Below are 16130 nucleotides of genomic sequence, written 5' to 3' on the forward strand. Positions count from 1 at the left end.
GCACCACTATGGCAACGCCGTTTTCAACCATGTTGAGTGCGTCGCTTTTGTCTAAGACCCCGCTCTCTGATTTAATCAAATCCTGGTGAGATACTGACAGAAGTAATATTTTGTGGGTAAAAAGATCAGGAACTTCTGTTCAAGCATGCAGGCGAATGCCCAGTTTGACATGATGCGTTTTAACGAGTCCATAGCTAAGCATGACGAAGGCCTACCAATGTAGTAGCAAAGTTTAATGTGAGGGCAAAAGGGGTCTAATAATCACTTTAAACAACCAATTACATAGTACGGAGTAGGTTAATTCAATCCACAAAATTATACAAATATTATATACACACTACTCGCATGAGCAGTATCTATGAATATTACTACTAGTAGTCGTACCTAGTGCAGCGCACCGCCTCAGAGTGCTGATTGGTATTCGTCGTACATTCAACTTCAGGAGAACGGAAATATCCACACATATTTGACCACCAGCCAGCCCATCTCCGACAAACAGACAGCCTCAATTGACAACGTGTCTGGATCCTCATTCCTGGGGAGCGGATCATCCTTTTCCCCATCTGGTCTGTCATTGGCTGCATGCTGGCCATTGAGGCATTAGATGGGCTCCACCTTCCATGGGCACTGGGTAGGTGTGGCGTGGAACAGCTGGCGCCTGGTACGTAGCAAGTGCTCGTGCTAGCCCACTCAGGCTCCGTCAGCGCCGGGGGGCACTTTCCAACGGGGGCACCTTGCTTGAACACTGGGCAGGCACCACCAAGCTCCTGCCTCCAGGTTCCAAGCAGCCAAAACAACCTGGAACTTTCCACCTCAACATCATCACACCCTCCTCCTTAATCTGACGACTCTCCACGACAACGACACGACTCCAACCCCCGGCTTGCAACCTTGCAAGGAAGTCGCTGTCACGAACAAACCCGCGTTGTCTGTTTTCTAGTTCCCGTAATCTTCTCATTCGATCCTTTCGCCGTCGTCTCCTTTCCACCTCACCGGCGACCTCCCCCTTTGATTGCTGCGCGGCGCATGGAAGCATTGCCCTGGCCGAGTTTGATCGTCCGCAGTAATCCGGGGACGATTTTGCTCCCACTCGTCGCTAGGAGCATCGGGCTGACGACGGTTCACTTTATCTGATTGTCGGCTACTCTGTCGTCATGGCGCCGTTGCCTATCAAATTTCAGGAGCTGGTCCAGCTCACCAGCACCGGCGTCGATGCGCAATCCATCGGCTTCAACTCCTGCGTAAGCTCTTCTCCCTGCTGCCGACGATGCAGTGCAATGCATCTCCTCGGCTGATTTCATTACCTTTCCCACCCCGCCAGCTGGCTAACGCAATCTTCCTGTGCCTTACAGACACTCGAGTCCGACTCATACGTGTGTATCCGAGAAAAGAAGAGCGAAGATGCCTCCCCCGAGGTTGTCATTATCGAGCTTAAGAATGGCAACAACGTCACGCGGAGGCCGATCAAGGCCGACAGTGCTATTATGCACTGGAATCGCCAGATCATTGCCCTCAAGGCCCAGTCTCGCACCCTCCAGATCTTCGACCTAGAACAGAAGAAAAAGCTCAAGTCCTGCACCATGAATGAGGACGTCCAGTTCTGGAAGTGGATCAGCGAGAGGGCCATCGGTCTCGTTACCACCTCCTCTGTGTACCACTGGGACATCTTCGAGGATGGTCAGGAGGCACCCGTAAAGATGTTTGAGCGGAATAACAACCTCAGTGTATGTGGCCTTGTGAATTTTTCGCCGCGTATTTCATCTAACTTCTGTGAAGGGCTGCCAGATTATCAACTACCGCGTTAATGAGGACGGAAAATGGATGGTCGTGGTCGGCATCTCGTCTCAGCAGGGCAGAGTTGCCGGTGCGATGCAGCTCTATTCCAAGGACCGCGGCATCAGCCAGGCCATCGAGGGTCATGCTGCGGCCTTCGGTTCTCTGCGACTGGAGGGTGCTCCTCAGGATACAAAGCTCTTCAGCTTTGCCGTTCGTACCGCCACCGGTGCCAAGCTCCACATCGTCGAGGTCGATCACCCCGAGTCGAATCCTGTCTTCCAGAAAAAAGCTGTGGATATCTTCTTCCCTCCCGAAGCGACCAACGACTTCCCTGTTGCTCTGCAGGTCTCACAGAAGTATGGTGTCGTATTCATGGTCACCAAATACGGTTTCATCCACCTTTACGACCTCGAGACTGGTACCTGCATTTTCATGAACCGCATCTCGAGCGAGACTATTTTCACAACCTGCACGGATGCCGAATCTACGGGCCTCGTGGGTATCAACCGCAAGGGTCAGGTGCTCTTTGTCACGGTTGATGACACGAATGCTATCCCATATCTTCTGCAGAACCCCGCCAACACCGAAATCGCCATCAAGCTTGCTTCCAGGGCAGGACTGCCGGGCGCAGACAATCTCTACGCCAAGCAGTTTGACCAGCTGTTCAACTCGGGAAACTATGCTGAGGCTGCCAAGATTGCCGCCAACTCACCACGCGGGTTCCTTCGCACTGCCGAGACGATTGAGAAATTCAAGCGACTGCCTGCTGCGCCTGGCCAGATGGCGTACACGCTGCAATACTTTGGGATGCTCCTCGACAAGGGCGCTCTCAACCGACATGAGACAATAGAGCTGGCTCAGCCTGTCCTCGCCCAGAACCGCAAGCACTTGCTGGAGAAGTGGCTCGGTGAGAACAAGCTGGACTGCTCCGAGCAGTTGGGTGACATGGTCCGGCCCTACGATGTCAACATGGCCTTGACCATCTACCTCAAGGCCAATGTGCCCCACAAGGTTGTTGCTGGCTTTGCTGAGACAGGCCAGTTCGACAAGATACTACCATACTCGACCCAGACCGGGTATCAACCCGATTACGTGCAGTTGCTTCAGCACATCATCAGGGTCAACCCCGAGAAGGGCGCAGAGTTTGCCACTGCCCTCGCGAACAGCGAACAGGGTCCCCTGGTTGATTTTGAGCGTGTCTGCGATATCTTCCAGTCCCAGGGAATGATCCAGCAGGCCACTGCTTTCTTGCTGGATGCCCTCAAGGATAACAAGCCGGAGCACGCTCGCCTCCAGACCCGGCTGTTGGAAATGAACCTTATGCACGCTCCCCAGGTTGCCGAGGCCATCTTGGGTAATGAAATGTTCACCCATTTTGACAAGCCTCGCATTGCCCATCTATGCGAACAGGCTGGTCTTGCCCAGAAGGCTTTGGAGCTCTACGAGGACCCCGAAGCCATTAAGCGGGTCGTCGTCAATCTCCCTGGCACTGCCAACTTTAACCCTGAGTGGCTGACCAATTTCTTTGGCAAGCTGTCGGTTGAGCAGTCTCTTGACTGCTTGGATGCCATGATGAAGCACAACATTCGCCAGAACCTCCAGTCTGTGGTCACCATTGCCACGAAGTACTCTGAGCTTCTTGGCGCTGTCCGTCTCATTGACTTGTTTGAGAAGTATAAGACGGCTGAGGGTCTCTTCTACTACCTGGGTAGCATCGTCAACCTGTCGGAGGATCCTGATGTTCATTTCAAGTACATTGAAGCCGCCACCAAGATGGGCCAGTTCAACGAAGTGGAGCGTATCTGCCGTGACAGCAACAGCTACAACCCCGAAAAGGTTAAGAACTTCCTCAAAGAGGCCAAACTCCCAGAGCAGCTTCCTCTGATCATTGTCTGCGATCGGTTCAACTTCGTCCACGACCTGATCCTGTTTCTCTACCAGAACCAGCAGTTCCAGGCCATTGAATCGTACGTCCAGCGCGTCAATCCTGGAAGGACCCCCGCCGTTATCGGTGGCCTCCTTGACGTCGACTGCGATGAGAACATCATCAAACAGCTGCTTAGCACCGTCAACGCCGAGCAGATCAACATCGATGAGCTGGTGTCCGAGGTTGAGTCCCGCAACCGACTCAAGCTCCTGCTTCCGTTCCTCGAGGCTACCCTCCAGGCTGGAAACCAGCAGCAGGCCGTCTTCAACGCTCTGGCGAAGATCTACATCGACTCCAACAACAACCCCGAGAAATTCCTCAAGGAGAACGACCAGTATGACACCTTGACGGTTGGTAAGTATTGCGAGAAGCGTGATCCCAACCTCGCGTACATTGCCTACTCCAAGGGCCAGAACGATTTGGAGCTCGTAAATATCACCAACGAGAACTCCATGTACAGGGCACAGGCGCGCTACCTACTCGAGAGATCCGACCCAGAGCTCTGGCGATTCGTGCTGAGTGAGAACAATATCCACCGTCGTTCAGTCGTTGACCAGGTCACCGCCACCGCTGTCCCCGAGTCGACAGACCCTGCCAAGGTCTCGGTGGCTGTCTCTGCGTTCCTCGAGAACGATCTTCCTCTTGAGCTTATTGACCTTCTCGAGAAGATTGTTCTGGAGCCATCGCCTTTCAGCGACAACCAGAACCTCCAGAACCTGCTCCTCTTCACCGCCGCTAAGGCCGACAAGGCTCGTGTCATGGACTACATCCACAAGCTCGACGGCTACAATGCGGACGACATCGCAACTTCGTGTATCGAGGTTGGCCTCCACGAGGAAGCCTTTGAGATTTACAAGAAGGCCGACAACAAGACTGCCGCTGTCGACGTACTAGTCGACCATGTTGTGAGCATTGATCGTGCACAGGCTTATGCCGAAGAGGTCGACCTGCCCGAGGTTTGGAGCAAGGTTGCCAAGGCCCAGCTCGATGGCCTGCGCATTACCGACGCTATCGACTCTTACATCAAGGCCGATGACCCCAAGAACTACGAGGAGGTCATTGAGATTGCCACACACGCTGGCAAGAATGAGGACCTCGTCAAGTACCTGCGCATGGCTCGGAAGACACTGAGGGAGCCCGCTATCGACACGGCGCTCGCCTTCTGCTACGCCCGTCTGGACCAGCTCTCTGAGCTCGAGGATTTCCTCCGTGCTACCAACGTTGCTAATGTGGAGGAATCTGGCGACAAGGCCTACGAGGAAGGTTTCTACGAGGCTGCCAAGATCTTTTATTCCAGCATCTCCAACTGGGCAAAGCTTGCTACAACGCTGGTGCACCTTGAGGACTACCAGGCCGCTGTGGACTGCGCTCGCAAGGCGAATAACATCAAGGTCTGGAAGCAGGTGCATGACGCCTGCGTCAACAAGAAGGAGTTCCGTCTTGCGCAGATCTGCGGTCTCAACCTCATTGTTGATGCTGAGCAGCTCCAGGAGCTTGTCAAGGAATACGAGCGCAACGGTTACTTCGATGAGCTCATCAACCTCCTTGAGCAAGGCCTTGGTCTCGAGCGTGCACACATGGGCATGTTCACTGAGCTGGGTATCGCACTCTCTAAGTACCATCCTGAGCGTCTTATGGAGCACATCAAGATCTTCTGGTCGAGAATGAACATGCCCAAGATGATCCGAGCCTGCGAGGAGGCTAACCTCTGGCCGGAGCTTGTCTTCTGTTACTACCACTATGACGAGTTTGACAATGCTGCTCTGGCCGTCATTGAGCGGCCCGAGAACTCCTGGGACCACACCCAGTTCAAGGAGATTGTCGTCAAGGTGGCCAACTTGGAGATTTACTACCGGGCTATCAAGTTTTACGTGGAGCAGCACCCCTCGCTGCTCACCGATCTTCTGGCTGCCCTGACGCCTCGCATCGATGTCAACCGCGTCGTTAAGATTTTCCAGAAGAACGATGACCTGCCTCTCATCAAGCCCTTCCTGCTCAGCGTGCAGTCCCAGAACAAGCGCATTGTCAACGAGGCTGTCAATGATCTCCTGATTGAGGAGGAGGACTACAAGACCCTGCGCGATTCCGTGCAGAACTATGACAACTATGATGCCGTCGAGTTGGCTGGGCGTCTTGAGAAGCACGACCTCATCTTCTTCCGCCAGATTGCCGCCAACATCTACCGCAAGAACAAGCGCTGGGAGAAGTCTATTGCCCTGTCCAAGCAAGATAAGCTCTACAAGGACGCCATCGAGACGGCCGCCATGTCTGGCAAGAACGACATTGTGGAGGATCTCCTGCGATACGTAAGTTTCCTTTTACCCTCAACTAACTCAATGAACCATTACTCATATATCATAGTTCGTCGACATTGGTCACCGCGAGTGCTACACTGGCATGCTCTACGCTTGCAACGACCTCATCCGCCCCGATATCGTTCTTGAGCTGTCATGGCGTCACGGCCTTAACGACTTCACCATGCCCTACATGATCAACATGCTCGCCCAGCAAACCAAGGAACTTGCCACGCTCAAGGCCGACAACGAGGCACGCAAGTCCAAGGAGAAGGAGCAGGATAAGACGGAAGACAACACCCCTATCCTCGGCGGCTCCCGACTCATGATCACAGCCGGGCCTGGCGGCGCTGCTGCACCCGCGCCGTACGGGCAGCCCAACGGCTTCGCGCCGCAGCCCACCGGCTATGGCTACTAGGGACTGACCCAGGCCCACAGGCTATGGCCCCTACAGACTAAACCGCCTGGACTCTACTGATTTTGAGAGCCTGCGCAAGTGACCGGGAGCGCGTTTGAGAGTTCCGGCTAGTTACCACTGTAATCATATTGTGTTGCTTGGTAGTTATGAGAAAGGCAAGGGGTTGGCGAAGATGGTTCAGGTTTCCGTCGGTCTCGATGGCACTATGCGTCTAAAGTTAGATGGCGAATGGTCCACTTGATGACTAGGAAGGTTTCATTTGTCCTCGATTTGTATCAGCGTTTACGACAGCTAGACTTGAGGTGAAGAGATTCGAGTCAGGTGCATCGCGTAAAGCGTTGACCATCTTGTTGTTGTATGTATGTGTATGATAAGGCAGTAGTAGTACATCGATCGGTTCGTTCAGATATGCGCTCCTTGGACCGTGCTTGTAAAAGTATCCCTTAACGCCTAGCACCCGTTCCCAGGCATTGAATCTCACAACCCCAATAATGCTCGAGCTGTGTTTCTTCCACATGATATATTGTATATATATATGCTCCGAAAACTCAGTAGACTACGAGTACTTACTCTTTCTGACCGTTCGGCTTGGCGTTGGCCACCGTCAGCCACTCGCCGTTGAAGGCGTTGATGAGCCAGTTGGACAATTCTAAGCACTACACGTTAGCAAGATACAGCGTCAAGATGAAAAGAAACGAGGAGTTGAGACATACTGTCAAAGACAATGTGGTTTGCATTGTGGAAGTAGATGCCGTGGTCGCTGTCGGGGAAGACGTGGACGTCATAGTTCTCGACGCCGGCCATGTCGAGTTCATCGAGCAGGGTGAGGGAGTTTTGGAAGTGGACATTGTCGTCGGCGACGCCGTGCATGAGCAGGAAGCGCACGCTGTCGCCCAGGGCCGATGCGTTGCGGATGCTCGAGGCGTCGTAGCCGTCGACGTTGTCGTCGGGCAGGCGCATGTACCGCTCAGCGTAGATACTGTCGTAGAAGCGCCAGTCGGTCACGGGCGCGACGGCCATGCCGTACGAGAAGGTGCGCCCGGCGTCCTGCTCGAGCGTCTTGAGGGTCGTGAAGCCGCCGTAGGACCACCCCCAGATGGCGAGGCGGGACGCATCGATGTGCTTCTGAGAGGCGAAGTGGGCGGCCGCGGCGATGTGGTCCTGCGCCTCGAGGACGCCCAGCTGGGAGCGCACGGGGACGCGGTGGGCGCGGCCGCGGAAGCCGGTGCCTCGGGGATCAACGGTGATGACGACGTAGCCTAGCGCGGAGGCGACGTACGACTGAAAGTCGACGGCGAACTTCTTGGTGACCTGCTGGGAGCCCGGCCCGGAGTACTGCTGGAAGAGGACGGGGTACTCCTTGTTGGGCTCGAAGTGCGGCGGGCGGCGCTCGACGTAGTTGACGGTGACGCCATTGTCGAGCTCGATTTCGCCGTACTTGAGGATGGGAAGGGCGTGGTTGCGGGCGTGATCGGCGAGCGCGGCATTGTCCTCGATGGTTCGGTTGTAGGAGACCGTATTTGAGGGCGTAGATACAACGTGCTGGACGGGGACACGGGGGCCGCGGTAGGTCAGGAGGACATAACCGGCGCCGGTGGAGAAGGAGGCGGCGTAGTAGGCCTCGCTCTCGGTGTCGGTCAGCGCCTTGAGGTTGGAGCCGTCGAGCAGGTTGACCGAGTAGACGTGGCGCTGGATGGGGGATTCCTTGGCGGCGACAAAGTACACAAGGTTACCCGCAAGGTCAATAGCCGAAGGCGCCTCGTCCACCTCCCACTTCCCCGATGTGAGCATGATGGGATCTGAGGCATCAAGGGGCGTGAAGTAAGCAATGTGGTCATAGCCTTCGTGGATGACAGAGTCGACGTAGCCGTCATCGGGGCGGCCATTGTCTGGGTCCGCAGGCACAAATGTCATCTGGTGAGAGATTTCGAACCAGCCGCCGTCCTCCTTGGCAACGTCGCGAGAGCGCACCGTTCGGGCCTTGCGCTGCTCCACATTGACAAGGATGACCTTGAGCACATCGCTGATGCGGTTCGTCTGCTTGACGAGAACCTTGCTGGGCCCGGCCCAGACGACAAAATTGACGATGCGATCGTCGTCGGGGAACTCATCGTCGGCGTTGACGCCAAAGACCTCGTCCTTGTCGAGGTCGTAGTAGCGAACATGTACAACAGGATTGTGGGCACCCGCCTTAGGGTACTTGATCTGGCGGACCTCGGGGTATCTCTCCTCGCCCTCGGCGGGTTCCTCTCCGCTAGGTCGAGAGACAAAGTACTGTATCGGATACTCTGGGACACCCGTCTCGTTGGTGCGTAGGAAGGCGAGGTGCTTCCCGTCCGAGGACCACCATGTGGCGCCGCGGTCCTGGATGACCTCCTCCTCGTAGACCCAGTCAGGGACACCGTTGAAGCACTCTGCGCCGCCGTCGCGGGTCACCTGAACGACCTTGCCATGGTCTTTTGAGTCGTCCTCCTTCAGGCGCCGAATATAGAGGTTGTTGTCGTCCCTGGTGAAGGCAATGGCGTCGCTCTGGGGGCTCCAGCTGGCGAGCTGGACGCGGGCCTTGGGGTCGAGGGGCACGAGGGGCTCGGCTCTCTGAGACTCGACATCGAAGACGTAGTAGGTTGCCGTGAAGGAGTGGCGCCAGTTCTTCTCGCGGTTGACGGCCAGCAGGACCTTGGTGAGATCCGGGCTAGGCTCGTTCCACTGGGGCCTGAATGAGTCGTCGCCGAAGGTGAAGCTGGACGACTTCATCAGCGTGCGCGTCTCGTGGGCATCACTCGAGGCGGCTTCATCACCGCCAGCTCGCACGTCCTCGACGACGAGATAGTCCTTGCCCTTAGCCCCTTCCTCCAGTAGCAGCCCATCCGCACCGTCCGGGTCGGCAATCCAGCTGATGCTGTGAGACGTGGGCAGCCAGAACCCAGACTGGATCTGATCTAGAGTCACTTTCTTGCCAGCGCGACGGTCGGCGTCTGGGTCGTGTTCCGTCTCGCTGAGGTGCTTGTACGAGCCACGGACGAGGAAGATGGCCAGCGAGGCGAACCAGCCGGCGACGAGGACGGTGGCAACGATGATGAGGACTCGTCGTAGCTTCTTGTCCATGGGCTGGCGGCGTGGAGGATCTTCCTGGGCCTCATCTCGGTTGCCACCGAGGAAGGGGCCCGTCTCAAGGTCGGCATCGTCGCGGTCCTCCCCGAGGGGATCCTCTCCGTCGAGTTCCTTCTTCTGTCGGCGCAGCGATTGCTTCTCGGTCTCCTCGTGGATGCGGTCGAAGACGAGGCTGGTGGTGGAGACGGAGGAGAGGGAGCCGCGGGACAGGCGAGGCTCGCTCTCGGGGTTGGCTCGGTCCCCTCGGTAGACAGGGGCTTCTCTGGGGGGCATGGTCGCTGGCTTGCGGGTCGTTGGGGGATCCTGCTGAGAGGGGATGGTTCGTGTCTTGGGTGGTTAGACGGGTTTTGTGGTACGCATGGTGGTGAGAGGCCGGATCTTGGACGCCTTGGACGTCGTGGGAGCTAGAGACGGCTTTCTTGGTGTGTGTCGCGTGCCCTTGAGGGCGAGGGAGAGCTGTTCGTGGTTCTGGACCCAGTATATTGAGGATTCAATAAGCTTCAGTAGCGTCTGAATAAGGGAGCTCGGAACGCGCCGCATGACGTGTACAGCTATTATTATCCACCTCCCTGTTGGTACGTAATGAGAAGTACTGCAGTTCTGGCTACCCGGTACCAATCTACGAATACGACCCTCACTTCTCTCGTCTCCCACTTCCATTGTCCAACGCCGCGTCTTGGGGCTATACTGACTTACTTCTAGCTTTGGGCTTTTATTCTTCTTGGCCTTGCCTGCTTCTGCTCTAAGCGTCCTCACCACTGGAGCCACGGGGGTCTTCTGCATGTTCGAGTCGCGGCTGACGGCCACCTCCGAGACATCTACTCCGGTCTATCTTGACACCACGGCTCCGTCCATCTTTGCAAGCCTGATTTCGAATAGCCCAGGGTCATATGCATAAAATGGAAACATCATCGATCTTGTGGCGAGCATGTACCGTACCCTGCTTCTTACACCCCTCGCAATAAAGAAAGACACGATGGGTCTCTGGGATAATGCGATGACCTCCGTGTTCTCCTCCTTTGCCGAGGAGCTAGTTGGACGACGGCCGATAACCGTCGTGTGTACTACGTATTTGATGAGACAATGGGGGATTGGGGCTCGAAATGATGAACGTGGACCCCATGAGCCCGGGCTGCCGGCGTGGATGTATCGCCCCGAGCCGTTACTTCGTACACCCCAAGCAGCCAACTTGAAAATTGTCCAGCTACCACAGTACAACTACACAAAGGAAAATCCGGCATGACTGGTTCCCTCGCTTTTGGTAGTGTGGTTTGGTTGTGATGATAAAGCAGGTCTGACTACTGATCGCCAGCGAGGCGGAAGGGGGAGGCGATCAAAGGGGCAGATGACTTCCGAGATGAGCCAAATATCTGATACTTTTTATCCTTCAGTCTACTCTGCTCAGAACCCATATCCTCGCCGACACGTTTCCATGGTTGTTCAACGAGATAGCAACATGGGCTCCATTCTGAACGACGGAGTGGATGAGATGCTCCCGGTCCACGCCTTCGACGACACGGCGTTGAACCGGGTCATGCTCAACACGGGGCTGATACGTTACCGCGCTGTGCTGGACGGGGTCAAGCTGAGCGATGCGCTCGAGAATTTGTTCCAAATTGGCGAATGGAAGAAGCTGCGAGGGCGGCTTAGACTCAATGTAAGTCTTTCCGGTATGGATATAGCCGCCTTCTACAGAGAGAAGCTGACTCAAAGGCAGGCCAAGGATAAGCTCGAGATCCATGTTCCTCTCAAAGTCACGCCTCAGCGTCCGGCAATTCGCTACAAGCAGACGGCTCTCAGTATCCCCATTGATAGCCACCCAGGCTTTTCCCAGCTCGCCCAGACAACGAGGGCGTCGGGCGTGCAGCCAGCTATTGCGGGCTTCCCCGATGATCTTTTGTCCATCCTGGTGCCCCAAGGGTGGCCTCGAACACTTCAAGACTACGTTGACCCCAGGACGGATGAGCCCATCTTTGGTCTCCATGTAATTACTTTTACTGATACCACGCTCGTCGTCCTCAAGTACTCGCATGTCATTATGGACGGCGGAGGTAGTGAGGCTCTGATGAGAGCATGGTCCAACGTACTGCGTGGGCGTGGGGACCTTGTCCCTCCTTTGGGCGGCGCCTGGAACGATCCCCTTGACACCATTAGAGAATGTCGTGAGGCCGCCGAGCCATATGTCCTCGCTGACAAGAGGATTGAGAGTGCGTTCCTCATGCCCGATGATGGCAAGGCGCCACCAAGCGACCCTGATTGGGACACATCATCCCCTGAATCCCGCTGGCGAACTATCAGTCTCTCCCCCGACGCCCTCACCTCCATCATCGCCGAGGCTAAGATCTCCGTCCCCATATACCCAGACGGCCCCAAGATCTTCGTCAGCGAGGACGACATGGTAACCGCATGGCTCACCCGCACCATCGCCAGCGCACTCCCCGAGGACCGGCCCATCAACCTCATGCGAATCTATGATATGCGCAACCGCCTCCCTGTCCTCGACTCGGACACGGCCTACGTCCAGAACGCCTTCCAGATGGCATGGACCCTCTTCCCCTCGGCTGGTGAGGCATCCAGGACATCCCTGGGCGTCGTGGCCGCCCGCCTGCGCGCCGCGCTGCTAGAGCAGACGACTGAGGCCCAGGTCGCGGCCTGCATGGCTGAGCGCGATGCCGGTGCCATTCCGCTGTATGGGGATCCAACGGGGGTCTTTTTTACCCTGAACAGCTGGGCCCAGGCTAAGCTGTATCAGGCGATTGACCTGTCGCCCGCCGTGGTTGGGACAGGTGAAGGCCTTCCCGACTTGATTGACTTTGACTTTGCGCTCGGGGGCTCGGAGCTGGGGCCGAACATCATCTCGTCGGGTAAGGATGCGCGAGGGGCGAGGCATGCGATGGCGTTCTTGTCGAATGTCATGTGGCCCAAGATGGAAGATGCGCTCTCTAAGCTTGGCTAAGCTTGGGTGAGGGTAAGGGATAGAAGAAGGCCATTACTCTAGAATCAAGTTCTTCGTCATCCTTAAAAGTCGGGAACAATTGGAGTGTCTTGCATCCTCGGCAGCTTTGTTGCCGATACCTAGGTGGCCAGATCTTGCAAGTCGACAGATGGATGGCCTGAAGCACTCGACCGGCCTAGGTCGCCAAGTTGGCAGTGTCTTGAGCCCAGAGCTTAGGCCGAAGCCCACGAGGATTAGATTTGAATTGACAACTGTCGCAAAGAAATCAAAGCGCGCCTCAGCGTATCCTTAGCTTGGTTCGCATCGTCGAGTTGCGTCTAGCAAACGCGTACTGTCGGTGCTGCCGCTCAGATCGATTCCTCCCCAAAGGACGGAAACATTAGCCCCGCATCCCGTACTGAGAGACGAGAGATGATAAAGAAGCGGGCTCCAATTTGTCTGATGGGCGGTGACGGCGACGGGAGGCATCAAGGCAACCGACGCCAATCTCAGAGCAGTCGGAGGGGCCAACGCTTCGTGGCTTCATGTCAATGGCCAGACAAGTGTTTCGCGACCTGAATGGTCCTCGTCCAGGGCACTCTCCAATCCTTCGTCTTGGTGGGAGCCATCATGCGCTGTGGTAGATTCTTGGGTTGTGGGTCTGTGCTCCTGTACGTCGGTAACTCTGCACATGATGAGAGAGCCTCTTGAGGAGGAACATCCGTGGTTCCTTTCGGTGTTGAAAGAGATTGAACTATGCAGCCAGTATCGACGGCTGAGGTGCTGGAAGTGGGGCTGTGTACGGACATTGTCGACCCATCGGGTATTCACGCATTACTACTACCTATGTATGTTCCGTATCCGTAGCGAAGGAAGCTTAAGGTCACGAGATGCGATGTATCTGGAGCCTGCCGGGGCGCCACAGAGTGATGGCACTGACAGGCATCAGGGAGCTGAGCCACCCGGTTCAGAAGCATCGTGTTAATACGATGAATGCGACCCGATACAGTGACATCAGACCCCTGTAACACTGTGGGACTTTCTTATGAAACTCTAATCATGAGATATTATTCAATATGGCCTTTATTTCGTGCTATGATAGATGTCTATATAAGGGTCGGCGCCTTCTCCAATCTTGAAACTTCTTTTGATCAACCAGCAACCAAGTATTAATACGAGCACGAGGTTGAACAGTCAACATTGTCTTATACAACAGAAGTATCCGTGCTTATCCGTGCTGTACACAACAAACAACCGCCACAATGGGTTTCGGATCTTCCACCAAGGAAAAGGACCAGCAAGAGGTTGCCCACGTCCCTCCCCAAATTTCCGATCTACACTGCGTATGTCTCTTGTATTGCGCCACCACGTGTCAGCGACTAACACGCCCATGCTAGTTCACCGAAACCGAAGGCATCGTCACCACCACCATGATGGACCTCCCCGGGTACCGCATCGTCAAGGTGCTGGGCGCCGTATACGGCCTGACGGTGCGCTCCCGCAACATTGCCGCGGGCCTGGGCATGGTCATCAAGAGCCTGGCCGGCGGCGAGCTGCGCTGGTTCACGTCCATGCTCTACTCGTGCCGCAACGACTCGCTGTCCCGCTGCATCGCCGAGACCAAGTCACGCGGCGGCAACGCCATCATCTGCCTGCGCTTCGACGCCTCCGATCTGGGCGGCTTTGCCCAGACCTGCGCCTACGGGACAGCCTGTGTGGTTGAGAAGATTGAAGATGCGCCCACCGTGGCCATCCAGCTCCAGGAGGCTTAGCGTTGAGGTTGGGGTTGGGATTGTAATTGGTGATTGGTCGTTTTCAGGAATGTGTTTATACCCTGGGATAGAGGATTCGGTGGTCGAATATGGGATTCTCTCAAGTAATTTTTAGTGCAGCGCAATGCCATTTACTACGTTGTTCTTTCAGCCGCTCAATCTGCCTTTGGGCGCCACATGCCGGAATAAGTAGTTGGATCGAAGGGATCTTATCAACGTAGCAGAGAATTGTGCACAGTGTGAGAAGCTTCCACGCGGTAGGATCGGGCATGTGCGGAATCTCCCGCCGTTCGAAACTTCTTCCACTGAAGAGTTGTTTTCTCTTTCCCGTCAAGTGAAAGAACGTGCTGCGCCCTCCCACTTTGTCCATGGCACTTTCCCACTGGAACTACGTCAAGGGGTCAAAGGATCCAGCCGTAGCTGCCTTCGAAGAGCTTCCCCACGCCTCACAAACGACCACGCCTCAAAGCTCTCATCCTTACCTATTCAATTGGAAGAGACGTAAGTCTTGGTAGTCTGGCTAGCAAGACGATCCTAGCACTTTGTTTTTTTCTTTCCACATCCGTGCCTACTCTATCCGTACGGAGTAGTAGTAATACCGCATGGCATGGCCGTTAATACCCCGCAGCTGGCAAGAGTATAGAGCACCGCCCTGGACGAGAATACGGCAAACTTCACGGCCACAATGAGCTCACCGCTAGCATGTCTCACCTGGAACGGGAATTTCGGTTGTGCACAGCCACCCGTGGTCGAGCTGCTTGACTTCCTGCTTGACACTGGCTGCCACATCTCCGCCTACTACGGAGTACAGTAGCTCGGTTGCCTTGCAGGTTTTTGCGGGTGTCCATCCAGTAATCGTCTCTGGTCTCTTGATGCCCAAAGTCTTCTCGCCTGAGCGTCTCATATCAAATAGCGAGTGGTCATATAGCCCAGGCGGTTCATCGGAAGTTTTCAGTCAGGAATGACAAGAAATAGTGTCGATTCAAGCTCCTACCGGCCGGTCTTCCAGGTTGATCCTAACGTCTACGCCTACCGACCCGTACACCGGCTCTATATCGATCTTGGGGTGGTATCCGTTGTCCAGACCAGCCCCGAATAACCATTGGGCTGGGGGCATTTTGAAAGTGCACATTCCACTATTTGCTTTTGCGGTCCAGTCACTGACGAAGGAAGCGGTCGATAAATCGATTGGGCCTGACCAGCACAGCATTCCTAATACTGCTACCGAGAGAGAATCCTGGCATATGCGAACCTCCGCCTCAAATGACCCACGTCGCTTATTTCGATTCACCCCTTATTTTTTATTTTTTTCAATTACGATATATGAACCGCGTGCTCGCGACGTCTCTCGATTTCGTTGCGACCTTGTTAGCCCATGTGCCTAGGCAATTAGCTAACACTGACATCTCGGCGGGGGTTCCTCAACACCTCAGCACGGTCCTCTGCCAGCTAGTATCCGGAGCCCGAGCAGCAGACGAATGCTTTGAATCTTATTTGACCTGTAAAGCTCACACCGGGCTGTCGTGGTTCGGCAAGGCGAAGCGAACCACTTGCGGTCTGGTTGGGCAGTGCTCTTGGTTCCCCGCTTGTTGTACAGCACCTCGACCAGACAGGGCATCCAACGCCAGAAAGCCATTGCCCATATCACCACAAGCTCCCCCAAACTATATCGCTCTACTCGGCTTGCCGCAAAACCCTCAGTAGTGGCCAACGACACGTCTGTGTTAACTAACAGACACCATGGAGCCGACGTGGAATGAAGACCATTCACGACCACCTCAAAGGTCGACCAATGCTACCCGCTACAACACTCGGTACGATTCGGAGCCCTCCGTAATGATGAGCAACGCGGACTTCATGGCTGGAATGGGGTCTGGCGTAGACCCTAATTCAACAG

The 16130-nt window shown here is 55.4% G+C and overlaps 4 protein-coding genes across 4 annotated transcripts; 3 read left to right on the forward strand and 1 right to left on the reverse strand.

The window, feature by feature from the left end:
• Nucleotides 1–1154: 1154 nt before the first annotated feature.
• CHC1 (clathrin heavy chain) lies at nucleotides 1155–6415 on the forward strand (the record flags this gene model as incomplete). The annotated part of the gene is made up of 4 exons (XM_083197690.1): nucleotides 1155–1241; nucleotides 1353–1724; nucleotides 1777–6009; nucleotides 6065–6415. 4 exons carry the CDS (start codon nucleotides 1155–1157, stop codon nucleotides 6413–6415), a joined length of 5043 nt encoding a protein of 1680 aa, XP_083047158.1.
• A 566-nt stretch (nucleotides 6416–6981) lies between these two features.
• Nucleotides 6982–9886, reverse strand: ACO1O0_008327 (dipeptidyl aminopeptidase; the record flags this gene model as incomplete). Its single annotated transcript, XM_083197691.1, has 3 exons — nucleotides 6982–7064; nucleotides 7129–9804; nucleotides 9883–9886. The coding sequence occupies 3 exons, from the start codon at nucleotides 9884–9886 to the stop codon at nucleotides 6982–6984; spliced, it is 2763 nt and encodes a 920-aa protein (XP_083047159.1).
• A 1072-nt stretch (nucleotides 9887–10958) lies between these two features.
• ACO1O0_008328 (uncharacterized protein) lies at nucleotides 10959–12482 on the forward strand (the record flags this gene model as incomplete). The annotated part of the gene is made up of 2 exons (XM_083197692.1): nucleotides 10959–11183; nucleotides 11244–12482. The coding sequence occupies 2 exons, from the start codon at nucleotides 10959–10961 to the stop codon at nucleotides 12480–12482; spliced, it is 1464 nt and encodes a 487-aa protein (XP_083047160.1).
• A 1241-nt stretch (nucleotides 12483–13723) lies between these two features.
• On the forward strand, nucleotides 13724–14233 carry ACO1O0_008329 (YbjQ family protein; the record flags this gene model as incomplete). The annotated part of the gene is made up of 2 exons (XM_083197693.1): nucleotides 13724–13804; nucleotides 13859–14233. 2 exons carry the CDS (start codon nucleotides 13724–13726, stop codon nucleotides 14231–14233), a joined length of 456 nt encoding a protein of 151 aa, XP_083047161.1.
• Nucleotides 14234–16130: the final 1897 nt, after the last annotated feature.

This window comes from Amphichorda felina (genome assembly GCF_050947745.1).
Source record: "Amphichorda felina strain 45539 chromosome Unknown scaffold_8, whole genome shotgun sequence".
Lineage (NCBI taxonomy): Eukaryota > Fungi > Ascomycota > Sordariomycetes > Hypocreales > Bionectriaceae > Amphichorda > Amphichorda felina.